Genomic DNA, 19,403 nt, shown 5'->3' on the forward strand with positions numbered 1-19,403 from the left:
CCGGGGTGGGGTGCTTCCAGATGCTGGTCACGTTCTGCTGAGCGGGTGCTTGCCACACAGGCGTGTTCGCTATGGAAACTCGGGCAGCTGCACACCGTGAGCTCTGCACTCTTCTGAACATAAAAAAGCTACTCCCCACCACAGCAGAGCAAACTACGGCTTCTCAGAAGATAGCAGAACACCTTTCTGTGCACACACAGCCTACGGAGACGCACCTGAGCAAGACACTCAACAGTCATGTCACACACACAGCACGAACCGGGCCCTCAGAAGGCACACTCCATCCCTGAACGGAACCATCCTGCCGTCCCCACCAGTCGCTCCCCCAAACATACCCAAGCCTGGTCTGCAGCAGCCAAGTCAGGCACAACGTGAAGTCTACTTTAAGAAGCTGTGTTTTGGCTCGAACCAGTCCAGGGGGTGGTGCGGGCTGCTGGTTTGAACTCGGGAGAAAACTGCCCCCAAGATAACTAATGCGGGATGCACTGTCCTGCCAGGCCACAGTATATTTTATAGTAAAAAAAAAAAAAAAAAAAAAGAGGCAGGTGGGCACTCACCTATTTGGTCTTCGGGGATCAGTGACTCGATGGGGGGGTCCAGCTCTGAGCTCTGGGACAGGTAGTTCTTCACCTGGGTCATGAACTGCCGGATGGTCTGCAGCAGGTCGGTGCTGGACACGTGGCACTCCTTGTTCTCCTGCAGGAAGCTCACGTAGTCCTGCACCAGGCAGCCGAAGTAGGTGCGCTTGTCCCGAGCCAGCTCGGCGATCCTCCGCACCATGCGCTTCTCCGGCGTCAGGAAGGAGCTGAACACCCCGCTCATCTTGCGGAGCTGGGACTTGACGAGCCTGGGCAGCACGAAGGAGCTGTTCCTCTTCTTCTTGGACTTGATGGGGGGGGCCATGGTCTCCTGGTCGCTCTCCCCCTCGTAGTCCTCCAGGCTGCTGTTGGTGTCTGCCTCGTAGCCAAACAGGGGCATGCTGCGGTCCAGGTCCAGCGAGTCGGAGGAGGAAGTGGAGAGGCTCATGTCACTCAGCCTCTGTCTGCCGCCGCCGCCGCACCACGGGGACCGGGACGAGGATGCCGAAGCGGCGGCGGGCTGGGCCCTTGTGCAATCCCCTGGGGCCGCCTCCTCCTCCTCCTCCCCTGCTGTCCAGGCTCCACCTGCGCTGCCCGCGGGGCCGGCCGCGGGCTCCGGGCGAGGCCGGCTGCCGGTCAAGGTCTTGGCGCTGCCCTCTGCCTCGAGAAAAGAAGCCTGCTTCTTCAGCCGGGGTGGAGGCACGGGGGTTGGTTTCGCTCCAAGGAGAGCTACGTTCCCATGTTGGTGATGGGTGGCCGTTTCCGGCATGCTCGCCGGGGCCGCGGTCCTGGACAGCTGAGGGCTGGCGTGCAGACTATTAATAGTGGGCGGCGGGGGCCTGGGTGGGGGGGACCGGGGCCTCTCGGTGCCATTCGCGCTGGGAGTCCGGGTGCAGGGCCGCCGCGGGCCTCCGCTGAGGTCCTGACTGTGCACTTTCAAGAAGAGAGGATTAATGAAGCACAGGGCTCCGTTGGTCTGGCTGCACTCCAGCTCCGAAGGCGTCCTCGTTTTTATAGAATGCACTCCATTTATAAGGCAGAGCTGGCGGGAGGCTGGAGCGGCACCGTCTGAGCAGAGAGGCCTATGGGGAGGTGGAGGGTTTGGGGGGTTGTTGTCAGCTGGAGAGCTCCAAAAATCTGAAAGTCATTATCAGTGAACACAAGAATGTAAATACAGTGCACTTGGCCGTTCCTTACCAACAAGCACACTTGCCTGGCAATCTGCGGCCCTGGAGGGGGAGGTGCTACACTTGAGTGTTGTGTTTTTCTTTCTTTCTTTCTTTCTTTTTTTTTTTTTTTTTTGCTTTAACTGCATTCCTTCTTTACTGGAAAGGGGAGCAATGAGGCCAGGCCCAGCTGCGGGTTGGCAGGAAGGCTCCGGAGGCTTTTTGCCTTCAAAGCCCTGGAGATGGCTCAGCCACTGCACAGAGCGGGCCTGGCCATTCCCCAGGTGAGGAAAAAGGAACTGGATTGGTTACAGTGCAAACTCGGAAAAGGCCACGGGGCTCCCCACTTGCTCCACAAAGACGGAGTCTGCCCGCAAAGCAGCAGCGTCCTCTGCGGTCCGCCTCTCCCGGGATGCCCTCTGCAGAGGGCCGGGCAGTTCCCCTTTAACGGGCAGGACCAGCAGCTGGGCCTGGGGGATGTTACACAATCTGCCTGGTTTTACACATTCAGCATTAAAACCCCCAAAGGAGGAAAAATACACTCATGGGTCCCATCAGCAAAAACAGGAGAGCCGCTTGGGCACATGTTAAGTGCGAGTCCGACGGTCTATCTTGGTGGTTTGCTGCCCATTCTTCCAAAGCCCCCACCCCGGCCTTGGCTGCTCACGCGCGGCGCTCTCTGGAGCGGTGCGCAGGCTGCCGCTGCCACACTGCCCTGCCCGCTTTGACGGAGGGGTCTGGTTTCCATGCAGTCGAGGGAGGCCGGGGTGATGCTAAATGCAGGGTTGTAATTTCCACTTGGAATAGGTCAGTCTCACACTAAAGCTCTGTCTTGCTGTGTTTGCTTAAACTGGGTTTCCTTCCCAGGGGCCCAGAACGGCAGGTCCGAGGCCTGGGAGAGGCTGGGGCTGGGAGCTCAGCCCCGCCTGTCTGCTGCTGCCTGCATCTTCTCGTCCTTCCTCCCCACGCCCCTCCCAGCTCCTCTCCCAGCTCCTTCCTCCCCCAGCCCCCAGCTCTGTGCTGCCCAGCCCTGGAGCAACAGTCACCTGAAGCCCAGTCGGGCAACACACGAACTCGATTTTCAATTTTTCTTAATGTGAATCGGCTTAAATTTAAAACCTGGCGCCCGGGTCGGTTATGGGGAAGCGCATCTAAGGAGGTCGGGAGCTTGGGTCTGTGTATCTACTTTTTCGATTGTAAATTTAATGAATCATTAAATACAGATCCGTGTATTTCTGCGGAAAATTTAGGGCCTTAATTGAGACATGCTGTAAGGACAAAATATGTGCTGGATTTCAAACACTATGAAAAAAAAGGTGAACTGTTCTATTCATACTTCGAAAAATACTGACTGTATACTGAAATAACATTTCAGATATTACATTAAATAAATTATAAAAATGAATTTCACCTTTAATTTTCTTAAAGGTGGGTACTAGAAAACTGAGAAGTACCCACTGGCTGGCCTTAGATGCACTTCTGCTGGCCGGTGCGGAGCCGCGCTCACCGCACTTGGGTCCTCCGGGGACTCCCACTGCCACTGCTGTGCCACTTCTTTTGTGGGTGGTGTTAATTAGGTATGTATGTATGTATTTTATTTACTTATTTTAAAGTTCAATCCCCAGGACCTCGTGCATGCTGAGCACACGCTCTATCGCTAAGCTACACCTCCCCCACCATGGGACTTTTTATTTGCTTCCGGTGAGCGGCCACCAGAGCAAGCTCTTCCTCACCGTCATCTTTGCAGGACACAAGTGCTACCCTGGACGCTTCCGTCCACGAGCCCCGGCACCAAGCACGCCTAGCAGGCCGGCCACCGAACCGGGAGTCGTGGGGGCGGGCGTCACTGCAGGACACGGAGCCCAGCTGCACGTCAAGAGGCCGACGCGCTGGCCGACCCTGTTACTTCAAACTCAGCAAACATCCCAGACTCTCTCCCAGGTGGGTGAAGCCCGCGCAGAGGCTGCGAGACCTCTCAGCAGGGACATTTAGGCCGCCCTGGTATTTTTACCAGGATTCTGGTTCCCAGCCGTTGGGCCCAGCTGCCCAGCCGACGGGCCTCGGGCCCACGTGGCAGTTCCTCTGAGGCAATCCAAGTCTCACGGGGACTGTCAGTGTCCCTCCCGGCTTCCCTGTGAACCTCACGCTCCCTGGGCGAGGGCACCCTCTACAAAACAAGTTCTTCAGACTGAGAGGAAAACTTGCCAGAGGAGAACACATGTATTTTTTATTTGCTGCGGCAAGTGGCACAGCTTCTTGGGTCCTCGGAATCCTGGTGCCTGCCCTTCAGAATCCTAGACTTCCACCCACATACTTGCTCTGGCAGCTGGTCTGTCTGAAGACTGAAGCCCTGAAATCTTCAGAGAATCCCCCCTTCCCATGGAGGAGGAAAACGTTTCTACGAAAGTCAAACCCACAGGTTTCCCAGGCAACAGGACCAGGAAGTGAAACCGGGGGGAATCGCACATCCTGAGCCCCTGCCCCCCACTGCCTGGCTGGCACAGGGTGCTGTGTTTGGGGGCGGTGGAGGGAGGGGTGGCGAGGGCCTGGCTGGCCGCTGCGAGGACACTCAGAACCCCCGGCCCAGCACACCAGGGCCGGAACTGAACACAAGGGGAAGTCAGACAGATGTTACTCTGGACGCCTGCTGACAAATTCCTCAAAGCACAGACGTGCCGCCAATGCCCTGCCTTCGTCTAAAATAAAACCCGTGCACGTGAGGCGCCAAGCTGCTTCCCCCGCATCAGGCACTGCGCTCCCCCTGCAAGATGCCACAGGAAGGCCCCACCCATGGCAGAAGTTCACCTTCTATTAGGACCTGGGCGTTTGGGGAGCTCAAACTCACCAACGGGAGATGCTGGGGGCAGTTCAGGGGCTCCTCAGGTAAACTCAGCACCTGCCTCTGGCTGCTGGTTCAACGTCTGACTCAGAAAAAGACTCAGCAGGTGTGAGTCAGGGACCTCATGGAGTTTTGCCAAGGAGAGGAGGATTATTTGTGGGGGTGGGGTGGAGGGAAGTAATTAGATTTATTTATTTATTTATTTATTTACGCACTCACTTATTTTAATGGAGATACTGGGGACTGAACCCAGGACCTTGTCGTGCTGAGCACACGCTCTGTACCACTGAGCTGTACCTTCCCCGCCAAGGATGACTTTTGGACGTCACACTGTATCGCCCACCAGCCTGACACCGGCTCCGCTCCACGCTTTCATTTCAAGAGAGCCAGGGCAGGGGCACCACTTACTTAGTCCCAGCTGGGCTAACTCTTCGAGCTGGGCCTCCGTCTTGGCTGTTGCGATGGCGTAAGGCAACTTCAACGTGAACGGGAGAACGTCCCTGATTTTTCAAAAAAGAGAACACACGTAAATTACACAGCTTGTTTTCATTTCCATCCTAGAGGTGTTTTGGCTACAACTATTTAAAATCTCCCATGCAGACACCACATCATAACTAACTGGAACTTGTCACTACTGGTGATAGGACTGTGGGTCACCACTCCTGCCTGCATTGGCCACGTGGGACAGGCTGAGGGACAGCCGCCGTGGCTTCAGTATCTGCAGCGAGGACCAAATCGCCTTCCAGGCAGCTAAACCGAACCTAGAGTTAATATTGGAGTTGCTGACTACGCTGGTGGGCCCAGCATACGTCTAAAACATCAGGGACTCACGTGCTTGATGCTCTCAATACTGGGCCCCGACTCCCCAGGCAGGGATGTGTAATCCTCACCCAAGATTTCCTAGGCCACTGCCTCACACACGGCAGGTCCTCAGTGAGCCGTCTGCCGGCTCGGGCCCGTGTCCTGTCCTGTGTGTGCCGGAGACAAGACATCCCCCTGAGTTTAAGGCAGCGCTTCTCTAACTGTGATGTGCACAGGACTCCCGGAGGCCTTGCTGTACCGCACCCCGACTCGGGAGGCCTGGGGGAGGCTGGAGAGTGGGCGTTCTTGCCAAGCCCCCAGGTGATGCTGCTGCCCCTGCCCCTGCCCCTGCCCCTGGACCGCGCTGCGAGAAGGCAGGCAGATCTAAGGGACTTCATGCGACAGCCCTGCCCCTGAGCAGCAGGGCGCCATGTGTAGAACGGGAAACACACCCACTGTGGCATCGCAGACCAGCTGGCCCAAGAGCAAGGAGCGGGGCTGGCCCCAGGGTCCTGCCGTGGCCAGGGCGCAGCATCACCGCCCGCAGACGTATGGACCATGACCTCCCGCTTCCTCCAAAAGGGCAAAGGCAGGCTTAACCTTTGCTCGCCTTCACACAGGAGGGTTAAGATCATGCTCTCTGCACTGGAGAATTCCGCCCGGGGCTCAGCCCAGGGCCTTGCCTGATACAGACAGGGAGAGTGTGTTTCAAATAAATGAATGAATGAACATTCAGTGACCACGGTGACTTATCAGAAAAAGACTTATTTTTTCAGTGGTGGCATGGGTCTTAACAAGAAAGAATTCATTCATTCATTTGACAAATGTCTATGGTCACCTACGATGAGCCAGACGCTATTCCAGATACTGGGAACAAAACAGACAGAAGTCCCCACCTGCATGGGGCTTCATTCCAGTAAGATGCCAGCAGACAACGAACAAGTGCGCGATTCACAGAACAGATGACAAGGGATGTGTGCTTTGGGTAAAAGTAAAGAGCAAAAGGGGACAAATGAAGAGGGTTCAAGAGTGAGAGCTGGCCAGGGAAGGCCCCATGAGCAGGTAGCATTTGGCTGAAGATCTAAAGGCAGCCAGAGAGTCAGGGAAAGGGAGTGGCAGGTGCAAAGGCCCTGGGGCGGGAGAGGTTCTGGCGTGTATGAAGAACAGCAAGGAAGCCCCTCCTTGGCTGGGGTAGAGATAAGTGAGGGACAAAGCTTGGAGCTCCTGCCTGTGTTTTGTCGACACAAGATGCCCTGAACATTTCCATTGAAGAAAATAACTACATCAAACAAGCAGTTGTTTACAGGAAGATTAGGCAACATTCTAGAGCTGAGTCAGATTAAATCTGGATGACTGGAGAATTTTGGAAGCCTTGAAGCTGTTGACAATGAAAAACAAATTAGCCCGGTTGATGAAAAGAGCAAAACACAAGTAAAGGGGAACAGGGTCACGAGGGCTCACACAGACGCTTGGGGTTGGCAGCGGGAGACTCCTCTTTCCTGGGGTGGCACTCGCGGTGAGTGCCCCCTTCTACCTGTCCACTGGCATCTGTCCCGGAAGAAGCAGGCGGGGCCTCGGGGGACGGCTGCCTGACCCGGGAGAGGCAATGACCCACATTACCATCCTAAAGGAAGACGAATGGGAACCAGAATTCGGTAACGCCAAAGCATCACGCAAACATATGTGTCTCTGGCTGTACCAACTTAATTAAAACCTCCTTACTTTAGATAATTTTGGGGAAAAGCCACATATAACAAAACCAACCTCGGTTGGCCTGAAGGTCTTACCCTGCCCAGTGCAGGACCTGGAGCCCCAACATCACATGATCGGTTCTGGTTTTTCTTAATGATACAGGCAACAGGCAGCCACACCTGTCATTCACTAATGGGTGGTTTTAGCCTTTGATCTACTTGAAAATTAGAGGTTGCGCGTGAGTCCTCTCCATGGTTCAGCGTGGTGCCTCCCCACACACACACACACAAAAGGAGGCACCTCCTCTCACCTACACCCTGTTAAGCAAAGGGGCTTCAACTCTCAGACTTGCATAACAGACAAAAGAAAGCCATCTTTGGTATAAACCTTTCACTCAAGAGCTGCAGTACGTGCGTAATCTGGATTTATTTTTTTAACTCCGCTCTCTCTGTCATATTTCCAGAGGCTTATCATTAAGCCTCTACTGTTGCACTGCGCTTTACCTCCCAGGGGCGGCACGTGCCCCTACGAGGAGGCTTCGATGTCCCCATTTCACAGATGAAGAGTAGAGGAGGACAGAGGTGGGGAGGTCCCTGCACCCACTCACAGCTAGTACAAGATGAAGTGGGGACGGGGACCCAGGTGTGTGGGACCCCATGGTCTGCAGAGCTGTGCTGGATATAGGGGATAAAATGGGCTTGGACTTCAAAGCAGGCCTGGGTTCAAATCCAGTGTCTGGTGTTTATTAGTTGAATGACTTTGGCAAATCTCTGTCTCTCCAAACCACAGTGTCTTCCCGATCCTCACTTCAGGGCTGCTGTGAAGATCAGAAATAATGTATGTGCGGTGCACAGACACAGGAAGCCCGTGAATTTATAATTATACTTAATAATTAGTAATTGTAATTAGTAATCTCGCCCTTTTCTGTTCCAAGGGTGGTTTTAGAACCAGCAGGTTCCGCCTCACCACCTGGGAGCCTGTTGAAAATGCAGTCTCAGGTGCTGCCTGGCTGGACCTCCTGAATTCGAACCCGCGTTCCAGGTGGGTTCCAGGCAGCGCGCGGCGGGACGCTGCCCGCGCCGGGCCCGCAGACGCCCGCCGGGCCCCGGGGGCCGAGGTCTGCGTCTCCCTTCTCAGTCACACTTTCAACGTGGCAGATCATATGCTTAATGAACCCACGAATTCTCTAGTCTGGAGCCAGTGCGCACACACCCACCGTGTGAGCGCCAGGGCTGCAAGCTGATCCCTTCTGCTGCTTGAGTATCTTCACAGATAAGTGACCAACTAGAACATTTCAAACATACATTGGTGAGACTAGGTCAAATCAGTGACTGGTCAGATAAATGAGGAACACTATGTGAAAGGGGAAACAAAAACATCAAGAACTTTTGCAGCTGGGGAAAAAAAAAAGGAAAAGCATTGAGATGCTCCTGTAAGCACCTGCTTCATGCTCTGTCAGTTACCCAGGCTTCCCCTGTCATCAGGCAGCCCTGGGCAGCCGTCTCCCAGGTTATGGTCACCACGGACGGCGGGGAGAAATGGAGATGGTGCCCTTCATGCGCTGCTGTCAAATCCTACTCTACGGGTGTGACGAGCTTTCACCACGGCACACCCACCGAGAAGCAAACTGTGAAGTGTGAACCTTGGCCAACTCACCTTCAGTTGGCATGCTAGTGTTGAAAGTCGCTCACGCCAGACCAGGTGTCCATCCCTGGGGATGGCCGGGGACTTCTGCACTGGCCTCCCCTCTTTGGACAGATTTCCTCACACAGGCTTCCACCCACACCCTGGCAGCCACGTGTGTCTCCTGGTCCATTTGAGGTGCAGCCCCTTTCTTCCTGGGGGGTGCCCCCTCTGAAGTGCCTCCCCCGCTCAGGCCACTGACCGTGTGGCTTCAGCTGGCCTAGCCTGGTAACCTCCAGGAGTGAACAGCTCAGCACCCCCTCCCTCAAGGGTGCAACCAACACCCAACTCAGTCTGAGAAAGAACCCAACCCTTAAATTAAAAGGAAACACACTGATCCCAAATAAGCTCCTCAGCCTGAGCATGCCATGGGGGTGAGAGGGGTCTCTGCAAACAGCCCGAGCAGCACACGCCCATCTCTGCTCTGTCGGCTGCAACCGACGCCAAAAGGCAAAGGGGGCCCACCGAGCCCGGCTACCCAAGAACAGGCCGTGTCGGACTCTGCAGACGTGAGTTTCAATCCTCATTCATGGAAAGAATCCCTGATTTCAAAAACTGTCATGGTGAACAAGAAAAGAAAGAAAGAAAGAAAGAAGAAAGCCGCCCTCACTTGCTAACCTTCCCGACACTAGTTAACTCGAGGGCTGGGGGCTTTATTTCCCATAGACGGAAACAGTGCTTTAGTTACAGAAAGGACGGGGGCACCCCGCGGGCCTCAGGGAGTCTGATGCGAGATTTCTGGGCTGGCTCAAGGAACCCTCTTGTCTAGAATGAACTGCACCCACTGGGGAGTTTTTAGAAACACGATCAGGGACCTTTAAACGTTACAGGTCTGCATGGTCGGCCCCTTTCTGCGTGTACGCGTGTGTGTGTGATTTACATCTGGAGGGGCGGGGAGTGGGTATTTTGATCTTAACCCTGGCGCAGGGGACCTGGTGACCCTTTCACTTCAGGGGCCAATCCTTCCAGGGACAGCCTTCCAGGGACATCCCACAGGCGGCCAGCCTCCCGGTGCCCTCTGCCTGGCTCAGATCAAGAAAACTCAGGGCCCCTCATATCACACACACCAGACGGGTGCTTACAGTCACGAGATGAAGCGGCCTTACCTGCTGATGCAGTAGAAAGCAATGAGCCGGAATAAATCTGCAAAACTGATTCCCGAGCCTTCCAGGGAAAAGGCTGGAAAAGAGAGATGCCGGAAACCAGCTGAGTGTCCCTGAGCAAGGAAAGACCGTGCGACGCTGCCTGCTGCAGGGCTGTCTCGGCGCCCTCCAACCCGCGCCCGCAGCTGATCAGGACCAGCTGTGCAGAGGATGCACGCTGGCCAAAGACAGGCCGGCGAAGGGTCCCTGACTCATCGGAGCACATGCACCAGGGCTTGGTAAATAGACCAGCACAGACGCACATTGCACAACGGTCTCTTTTTAAAGTTCAAGATGCAAAGATGGGCAGGGCGAAGGGGCCAGACTGGCTGGAGTGAGAGACCATCAGCACATGGCAGGGCTTGGGGGACACCGAGTCCCCGGCGGCCCTCGACCCTCCTGGGGCACAGTTCTCTCTGCCCAAGCAGGCCACCTCCAGTAAAGACAAGAGGCAGAAGGAACGCAAAGCTGAGAGGATAACACAAGGTTCCCATAAGACAGCTTTGGGTTAAACTCAGTCTGAAAGATGTAAATTGAATTTACATGAATTTTCGTGTGAGGGTGGGGAATAGCTCAGTGGTAGAGCTAGTTTGCCAGAACAGCTCAGTACTTAGCATGCACGAGGTCCTGGACTCAACACCCAGTTCCTCCGTTAAAAAAAAGTGAAAAAAAAATTCATTTCACTTACTTAGACCCCCCTCCCCGCCAAGTGTGCAACCTTCCAACAAAGAAAAGATGTTCCGGCAGGAAGGCGTGCCGTTGGTGCATCTTCCAGACGGTGGAGCAGTGAGTGGCTCGACTTCAAGTCTCCACGTATTTGTCACCCACTCCTCACGCCTTCTTGGCTGAAATGCCATCCGTGCGGTTGTTCTTCCAAAGCCATTCCAAGCAGCCCCAGCTGTGTGAAGACTGCCTTGTCCCCTCAATCAGATGACTTTCTCTCCTTTCTGCAGCCTCAGTTATTTCACTCATGTTGTATTATTTTGCTTACTATTTTTGGAGCACCCCCGGACACACATGACACACATGACCGACAGGCAGAAACACATAGTCATGCGCACCACAATTTAGTGAGTTAAAGGTAGGGGTAGGTTAACTTCTCTGAGCCTCGATTTTCTCATCCGTAAAATGGACAATAACTGTACTTCCCTTGTCTCCCAGAACGGCAGTAGTGGGAACTGAAATTTTTTTTTTTTGATGGAGTAACTTATGTGAAAGCAGTCTATACAAATAGGAGGTGGCTTTTATTATGAAACACATCGTCCAGATGTTATGATGAAATATCCATTTTTTTTAAAGCCAGGTTTTCCTCGTCTCAGTCCACTTCAATTCACAGGGGAGGCAGACCCTGGCCAGCAGGGGATCATCATGAGGCCTGAGGTAGCTAGTTACAGCCAGCTTCATGCTTTGCTCACACGAGCTCTTTCAGCCAATTTAAGTCACCTGGAGAGGACCTGGGACGTGATTAGAGGTCTCGACAAAATAGGGAGGAAAAATGTTCAGCCAGGAGAGACCTCAGGTGAACACCGAGAAAACGTGAAGCACACACAGTAGCTGTACTTATTACGGGAGGGGAGGGGAGGGGCTTCCAGGCTGAGTTGACTTCGGATGTTAGACAAGATTTAAAAACCACTTCGATACATCACACTTCTTGGCTAGCACACTTCCAAGGCCAACTCAGAATCGCCTTTTCCCACTTAATATTTAATTCACTGTCTTAAAGAGGGTGGGTTTGAAATCTGCCTTCTGATTCCCTCCTAATGTAAACAAACTGGCGAGCCATTAGCAGGCTCTCTGGCTGCGCAGACGTCTTTGCCTGAGGGAGTTTTTCCCGGATGCCAGTGACCCTGTGAGAAGCCTGGAGGAAAAACATCAGGAGACCTGGGTCTGCAGCTGACCTGAGGCTAGTCACAGCGGCCAGAATGTCTCCTCCAGGCCCCGTTAGGGGCCACTTGGCTCGGCATGACCACAGACTCTGGGCTGAGCAGAAGCCCATACCTGCGCTGAGATTGACCTCAGTGCCTTCAGCTCCCTCAGTGGCAAGGACTCAAGTCTGCTCAGGATGAAGCCAAGAAGCAAGTGAGAATCTGGGGTCCACCGTCCTACGGAGACAATCGACCAGCATCCAAACTCGCCTTCACACCTCAGCATGCTAGCCTGTGGCTTCAATGAAACCTTCCCCTTGGGAGTCTAAATCCATCTTCTGATCGTTGCCGGGAGGCTGGCAGTACATCAGGACTGTGTGTTCCCTTTTTCATTTAAAACTTGGCCTCTGAAGACTTCACATTTCCAGTGACCATGGATCAGCAGAAAGAAAACCAGCACTCCTGAGCACTAGCTTCCCCTCCCAAACTTCAGCCAGTCAGTTTTTCCAATGGGCTAGCTTCTGCCTATGATTGGCTGCCTTTCGCAGGACACTGAACAGGGACGGCCTAGAGGGGACATGTCGGCTTTAGAGGGAGGTCCCATCAAAAGGCTCAGTTGTGTAGTCTACCCTGCAGCTGAGCCACCAGCAAACCTGGGGACCATGCCCTGCCTAACTGAGAAGGGGGCAAGGAAGCCAGCCTCTTTTAGGCCCCTGCCATGTGCCAGGCAGTAGACTGCAAACTGTGCACACGGTTGTTTAACTGAACTGTTAACAGCTCTCTGAGGTCACTATCATCCCATCATACAGATCAGAAAACCGAGGCTCCTAGGGTAGGTTACCTGCCCAGTCGTCCAGTGAACAAGTAACACCGCTGGGACTCAGACCCATGTCTGTCCACCTCAAAGTATAGGCTCTCGGGTCCCCTTCCACTTGCTCGAAGCCCCAAGGCCTTCATGTTGCCAGAATCTGACCCCCTAATGACCACTTACTGTATGTGCTTTCCCTTATGGTGAACTCCTTGAGCGGGGCTCCAAATTCACAGGGCAGGCGAAGGGAGAGGACTTTCTTCTGCATTTTCGTGGATTTACGAACCAGGAAGATCTAGTGGAAGAAAACGAAATTCCAGCTGAGGAATGATCTAGAAGGCTGGGATCTGGGCATCTGACTTCCTGCACACCCAGCGCCCATGAGGGGCATGGAGACGGGCGATGGGCAAGCAGGCCATGGTCTCTTTGATAACCGACCTCAGCAGAGCCCTACCTGCCCTTTTGACAGAACCTTCCCACAACGCTACGGAGCGCCTCAGTCCGCAGGAGCATGTGCAGTTCGGTGGTGGTTCTACAGCTCATGTCATGTATTTGCTAGCCTGGGTCTGATGGGCATCCTGGTGGATGAAGCTGAATTCTAGACCCAGGGACCATGGTTAAGCCATCGGCGGTGAATTGGAAGTGTATTAGCTAATTTGGCTCACAGTGTATTTAAGACAGACATCTGAATTTGTTACTAACAGTGAAAAAGCAGTTCTTTTGTGTTATACATTAAAATCTGAAGGTCTAGCTGCTTCTAGAAAACGAGATGATAAGGCAAGACCAGGCATGGCAGAGTCCACCGGAGCTGGAAAGTGGCAGCTTCACCTGGGTGGTGGGGAGCTGTGCTCTGGGGCTCACCACAGCCAACAGTGAGGCTGGTGGTCCACCACTCCTGACTCGCCTCACTTTCTGACAACTCCCTCTAGTTCAAAATAATGTCTTTAAAAGCAGGTTTAAAGCAGCTCAACTCCTGGTGCTGATCTCAGGAGACCAGCTTAGCCTCTGACACTGCAGAGGTGAGCATGCTGCATACTGCTGTGCAGGTTGTACACTGCACAACTCCAGGGGGTGACATCTGCCTAGACTACAAATTGAATGGAACTACCTGGAGTTCATTCGCGGTGTGGCAGCCTGGCTGTGTCCTGGGTCCCTTTCGTGGTACATGATCCTTCCCTAAGGATCCCATCCTGTCCCTTTTCTCTAACTACTTCTCTTCCCTCTGCATTTGGACACCTGTCTCCACTCTTCTACTTTTCTATAGCCTTTTAGTTTTTTTCGCACCTCATCTTCACTTCTTTCTGTATGTCCAGTCAATAGCTCCTAAGATACTTTCCTGGGGACCAGGGGTAACAGAAACTGGGTGTCCAGTAGGGAGACAGGAAGCTCTCTTTTCACCCCCAGCATCCATGGGGAGGAAACCATAGAATTTGCCAGCTCAGTGGCTCTGGGTCACCCTAAGGCTGAAGCAGGTGTCTCCTCAATGCTGTCCTGATGAGTAAAAGCCCCAGGGCACTGCTGGGAGGCAGCTGTCAGTTGGTGGAAAGAAGTATGGCCCCCTTATGCAAGCAGGATCTCCTTGAGTCCTGGGGGGTCTCAGTCCAGGGAGAGTCCAGCCTCAGGACCTCCCCTCCTGAATGTCGGAGCCTTAGCTCAGCAGTCGCGGAGCAGGGCCTACAGACCAAACCCACCCTGCTGTCTGCTTTCGCGAACAAAGCTCCACTGACACCCAGCTTTGCTTCCTCGTTTACACGTTGTCCCTGGCTGCGTCTGCCCTGCGACAGCAGAGTTGAGTGGTTATGACAGAGACGGTCTGGGCCCCAAAGCCAAAAAAACTGACACTCTGACTCTTTACAGACACAGTTTGCTGACCCCTGTCTTGGGCTGTGGATTAATCAGGGTTGGTGGCTCCCCAAGGACCAAGGCCACCAGGGCTGGTCTTTCAAGTCTCTCTCCTTCACACAGCTGCCCTGCCTCCTCCTCAGCGTCCCGGCTTCTCCTGATGAACCGGGGCCTCTCCTGCCCTCACCCCACCCTCAGCCTGTCCCAGCTCGTCAGGCCGGTCCTGCCCAGGGATCAGGCAGGTGGAGAACCTCCTGCCTGACTTGCTCCCCATCAGCTCTTGGCGGGAATGGACGTGCCCGACTCCAGGGGCAGAGGGGGATGGGGAGGGGGTGTTGCCTAGCAACGCGGCAACCTCCCCTCAGACTTTTCTGCAGAAATACAGGAGCAGACAGCTCACCCTGGAAAAGGTGGGGCCTCCCAAAAGGGGGTCCTGATCATACAGACCAAAACCAGAGGCAACAACCTGGCGTGCAGGCCAAGGATCTCTCCTCAAAGATGATCAAACACTGTGCCTGTCTCCCTGAGCGTGTTCCGACAGAGGTCTCAGTCCTGTCTGTTTCTGTCAGGTGAGAAACAAAGACTCACTCAGAAGTCAAAAAGTGATCCCCGGCAAGCTCTGGGTGGTGGGAAACTCAAAGGTTACTTTGTGCCCAGTTGTGACTGAAGGAGTTTTCTCCTCACCTCTCCACCTGTTTCTTAGTTTCCATCCTCATGGGTTGTTTCAAGTCTTGTTTTATCTGTGATTTGTTGTATCCGTCCCTTTTTTAGGAGTAGACATTACAAACAAGCACTGTCCAGTAGAACTTTATGTGGTGGAAATGCTCCGTATCCTGCACCACCCAGTATGGTAGCCACTAGCACCCCGTGGCTAGTGAGCGCTCGAAATGTGGCTGGTGCAACTGAGGAGCCAAATTTTTTATTGTTTTACTTTATGAATGTAATTTACATAGCCACAGAAGGCAAGGGGCTACCACACTGGATTGCACAGGATATACCTGCCAATCTCTGAATGACATTTTTGAGACACTTCGATTGCATCATGGAGTGGGCTTCATTGAGATGAGACTGGTCTGGGGGAGGGCAGGAGTTGAAGAGACCAGAATGGACTGTGATCTGTGTGGAAAGCCACTGAGAAAACCCAAGGACGGGGGGTCACACGGCAGCCAGAAGAGACAACACTATGGACTGGGTCCCCAGGTGGACGGCTGGGCGCTGGCAGGGTTCCCAGGCTCACCGTGAAAGGAAGACGGCTGGGGGCAACGCAGACCCTACAGCCAGGCTCATCCCCAGCGTCGGATCTCAAGAAGTCAGGCCCAAGGCCTCTGGCCAGCAGACCTGCCTGGTCACCCAGATGCCCTGTCATCCCGCAGCTGCCACTGATGAAGGCAGAAAGACAAGTCACAGAGGACTCTGTTTCTGGGACCCGTCTCCATGGTTTCCAGAACTTCCCTACATTGTACCCAATACACACCAGGAACCAGGCTTCCTACAGGCCGGGAAGAACTTTCTGGAACGCCAAGTCTTTCTCTTTAAGGAAGCGGCGGCCCTGCCCGCCTCGAGCTGTTCTCGCCTTCTGCGTCTTACCCCCGGAGGCTGCGGCCGTAGGACTTGCGCGGCCTCCTCCTCGCTGAGACTCAGCTGCAGCCAGATGGGGTGGGTGTGCAGGAGCCGGTCCAGGACGCTGAGCCTGTTGGAGAGGCTGTCGTAGCCGGAGTCGCGGGGACAGGGCTTCACATCCTTCTCCTCGGAGCGGCCACTGTCCTGGTGTCTTACCATGCTAGGAGAAAGGATGCGCAGGGTCAGCCGGATGCCGCACAACCTCCCGAACGAGGACAGCATCCCGCAGTCTCACAGGCCGGGCCCGTCCCAGCACAGGCCCCATCCTGTCACCACCACCTTCTCCGTCCTCCCTGCCCGACGGAAAGCTTCCTGAGGGCAGGCACCACGTTACCCCGCAGGGCTCAGCCACCATCGACGCAGCCAACCTTCCACTTCTGCCCGAGCTGTCAGAAGGTTTTAAACACCCTCCGTGCTGTGTAGTCTCTCACCTGCCATCTAACATTCCTTACTCTGAGGCGTAAATGCTCAATTCTACACAGTAACCACGAGGTCCCGAAGCTCAGGAACATGAACTCGGTGAGCTCGACTTTGAGAATAAATAGAAATGTCATGTATTTTAAAACATAAGATTCATTTTATGGACGTGGGAAGAAAACAAATATCAAGATGGACGATAGTTTTTAATTTTGTAAATAGATTTCTGGACCAACATCAAATCCAGATTAATGCATCCGTATGATTCAAGCCACTTCTGTTTAATCATTTCACTGCCCTAGCGTCATCACTGGTTAACCAGTATATTACTTCCTAGTTCTGAAGCTTGTTTTTCGATTATCCAGCCTTGTAATTAAACAATTTTGAATGAAAAAAATATGAAATGAAGTGTGATACACTGTACATAATTTAATATATATTTTTAGGACTTTATTATTTTAAAAAATGGAATGCAACAGTACTTAACTCTTACCAAAGAGAGAAAAATGTTATTTCTATTGCCTGGAGAAAATAAATATTCTCATTTTTGCAGAAACAAACAAAAAATCAAAAGACAAGCATTCACACTCACACTTAGGCACACAAACTTGTCCCCAAATGAACTGGATTTCATTTCTTTCCACACATCTCACCACTTTCATTTTCATCACTAATATTTAATAATAAACCCCACAGCTGAATGGCGGTGCACTGTTCATAAAATCATAGTAACATTATTCATAATTGCTGTAAAGTGAAGCAGCCCAGATCGCCAACAACGAACGGATAAATAAAATGTGGTCTATCCGCACAACGGAATTGTATTCAGCCATAATAGTCACTCGTTCTTGTGATGAATGAGGCACTGCCCCGTGCTTCGAAACAGGTGAGCCCTGAAGACCTCACGCGAAGTGAGAGCAGCCGGACACGATGCTGTATGATTCCACGTACATGAAACATCCAGGTTAGACAGAAACACAGAGCGGGGAAGATCAGGTTGCCTGGGGCTGGGACTGGGAGGGGGTGAGATACGCAGCGAATGCTGAGGGTGTGGAGTTTTCTTCAAGGTAACAAAAATGTTCTGGAACGCGGTGAGCTGACGGCGGTACAGCTTTGTGAAATCCTGAAAACCACTGAACTGTAGAACACGTGAATGAAATCTCAAGACTTCTGTCATCTCCTTTGGTGCCCAACAATAACCTTGTCTTTAAGTATTTAATCCCCATTTTATGAACGAGGAAACTGAGGCCCAAGAAGCTACTGAGCTGTCCAGACAAACAGTCACGAAATGGCAGAGCTGGAAATTCAAGAGGTCTGGTGTTCATCCAGCTTTGCAGGCAACAGGTCAGAGCATGAACGCAGGACGGCTTGTATCTATGTGGCATCTGCCGTTGGCCAGACTTTTGTGAATGAATATTCTCTCATCTTTCCCTCACTCTGGCCTTTGGGGGGGGGGTTGCCAGGATCCCAGTTTTTAAAAAAAAAAAAAAAAAGGCACCGGGGAGCTCAGGCTGCTTGAATAATCTGCCCAAGGACATGCCTTTGTCGAAAGACGGTGTTACCCCCAGCCAAGGGTGCTTAAGCTCTGGGGCGTCCTTCCCTCAGCCACGCTCCGAGCTCCCACTGTCCCTGGCTCTCAGTGGGCTGGCCATCAACATGGTCCTGGAACAGCCAGTGGGACCAGCAGGCCTGACCATTCACATCCAAAGGGTCGAGTTCAGGCTGGGGTTCCCACCATCTTCCAGCATCTAAACCCAAAGAGACCCAAGCGGGTGGCCTGGATGAAGCCTTCAACATGGAGGGAGACAACGGATGGACTGGAACGTAAGGCAGAGGGGAAGGGAGGTGTGCCGCCCCACGTGGACCACTCCATGCTAAGAGGAAGCCCATCGAAGACGGCACCTTGTGGGGTGCAGACTCAGCAGTGACACCCGCGACAATAGCACGCGGCCGGCCGGAGACCCCTTCCTGCCGTCTCCCCACGCCCTCCCGGCTTTCTACGGATCTAAAGAATCTGCTGCTCCCATCCCAAACGTACATTGTCTGCTCTCAAAGACGTGAGTGTTCTTCATGACCTCTGCTACAAGTTTCCAGATGGGACAATCTGAGCCAAGAAAGGGCAGCTCCTCATTCTGTAACGCCATTCCAGGGCCTCCAGGGGTGCTGAAGTGAATCTCTGCAGCTCTAAGAACAAACTCTTCAAAACGAAGCCGGTGTTAAAATTCCTTTCCCATAAGGTAAACCGGGCAAGTTTAGAGCAGTGCCTCTCAACCCTGGCTGCCCGTGAAAATCGCCTGGGGGAAGCTTAGAATTTTTTGCATGGCTAGACTGCACCCCAGATTAAATAAATAAGACACTCTGGGGTAGAATGCGGAAATCAGAATGTTTTAGAGTTTCCAGGGCGACTCCAGTGGGCAGCGAAGTTTACAACCATCGCTCTGAATCAGCACATGAGCTTGTGTGAGGCATCTTCTGGGGTCAGTGAAGCCGCAGTTCCAGGTTTCAGCCCCAAACATTCTTACTCTGTAGGTCTGGGGTGGGCCTAGGACCCTGCATTTCTTTTTTTAAAAAGATTTTAATTGAGGTGTAATTGATTTACAGTGTTACTTTCAGGTGTACAACAAACCAATTCAGTTATATATGTGTGCATACATTTATTTATTTTTCAGATTCTTTTCCACTATAGCTTATTACAAGAAATTGAATCTACTTCCCTGTGCTGTACAGCAGGTCCTAGTTGTTTATCAATTTTGTACATAGTAGTGTGTATCTGTTAATCCCAAACCTCTAATTTATCCCTCCCCCTTTCCCTTTGGCAACCAGTTTTCTGTGTCCAGGAGTCTATACTGGTTTGTCAATGAAGTTTGTATCTTTTTTAAGATTCCACATATAATTGATATCATGTGATATTTATCTTTTTCTGTCTGACTTACTTCACTTAATAATCTCT

At 52.8% G+C, this 19,403-nt stretch overlaps 1 protein-coding gene across 13 annotated transcripts in view; it reads right to left on the reverse strand.

Annotated features, from left to right (window-relative positions):
- RIN2 (Ras and Rab interactor 2) overlaps window positions 1-19,403 on the reverse strand; it is a 199,029-nt gene that overhangs the window by 23,608 nt on the left and 156,018 nt on the right. For 11 of the 13 annotated variants that reach the window (XM_072943698.1, XM_072943701.1, XM_072943700.1 and 8 more), the window contains 5 exons: window positions 16,004-16,196; window positions 12,758-12,869; window positions 9,866-9,938; window positions 4,992-5,083; window positions 558-1,715 (listed from right to left, as the gene is read on the reverse strand). In XM_072943698.1, the coding sequence (XP_072799799.1) occupies window positions 558-1,715; window positions 4,992-5,083; window positions 9,866-9,938; window positions 12,758-12,869; window positions 16,004-16,196 (1,628 nt within the window). Of the gene's footprint in view, window positions 1-557; window positions 1,716-4,991; window positions 5,084-9,865; window positions 9,939-12,757; window positions 12,870-15,653; window positions 15,798-16,003; window positions 16,197-18,491; window positions 18,788-19,403 lie in introns of those variants that run through there. The other 2 variants (XM_072943707.1, XM_072943708.1) reach the window with 2 other exon arrangements.

The sequence above is a fragment of the Vicugna pacos genome, chromosome 19, assembly GCF_048564905.1.
Source record: "Vicugna pacos chromosome 19, VicPac4, whole genome shotgun sequence".
Lineage (NCBI taxonomy): Eukaryota > Metazoa > Chordata > Mammalia > Artiodactyla > Camelidae > Vicugna > Vicugna pacos.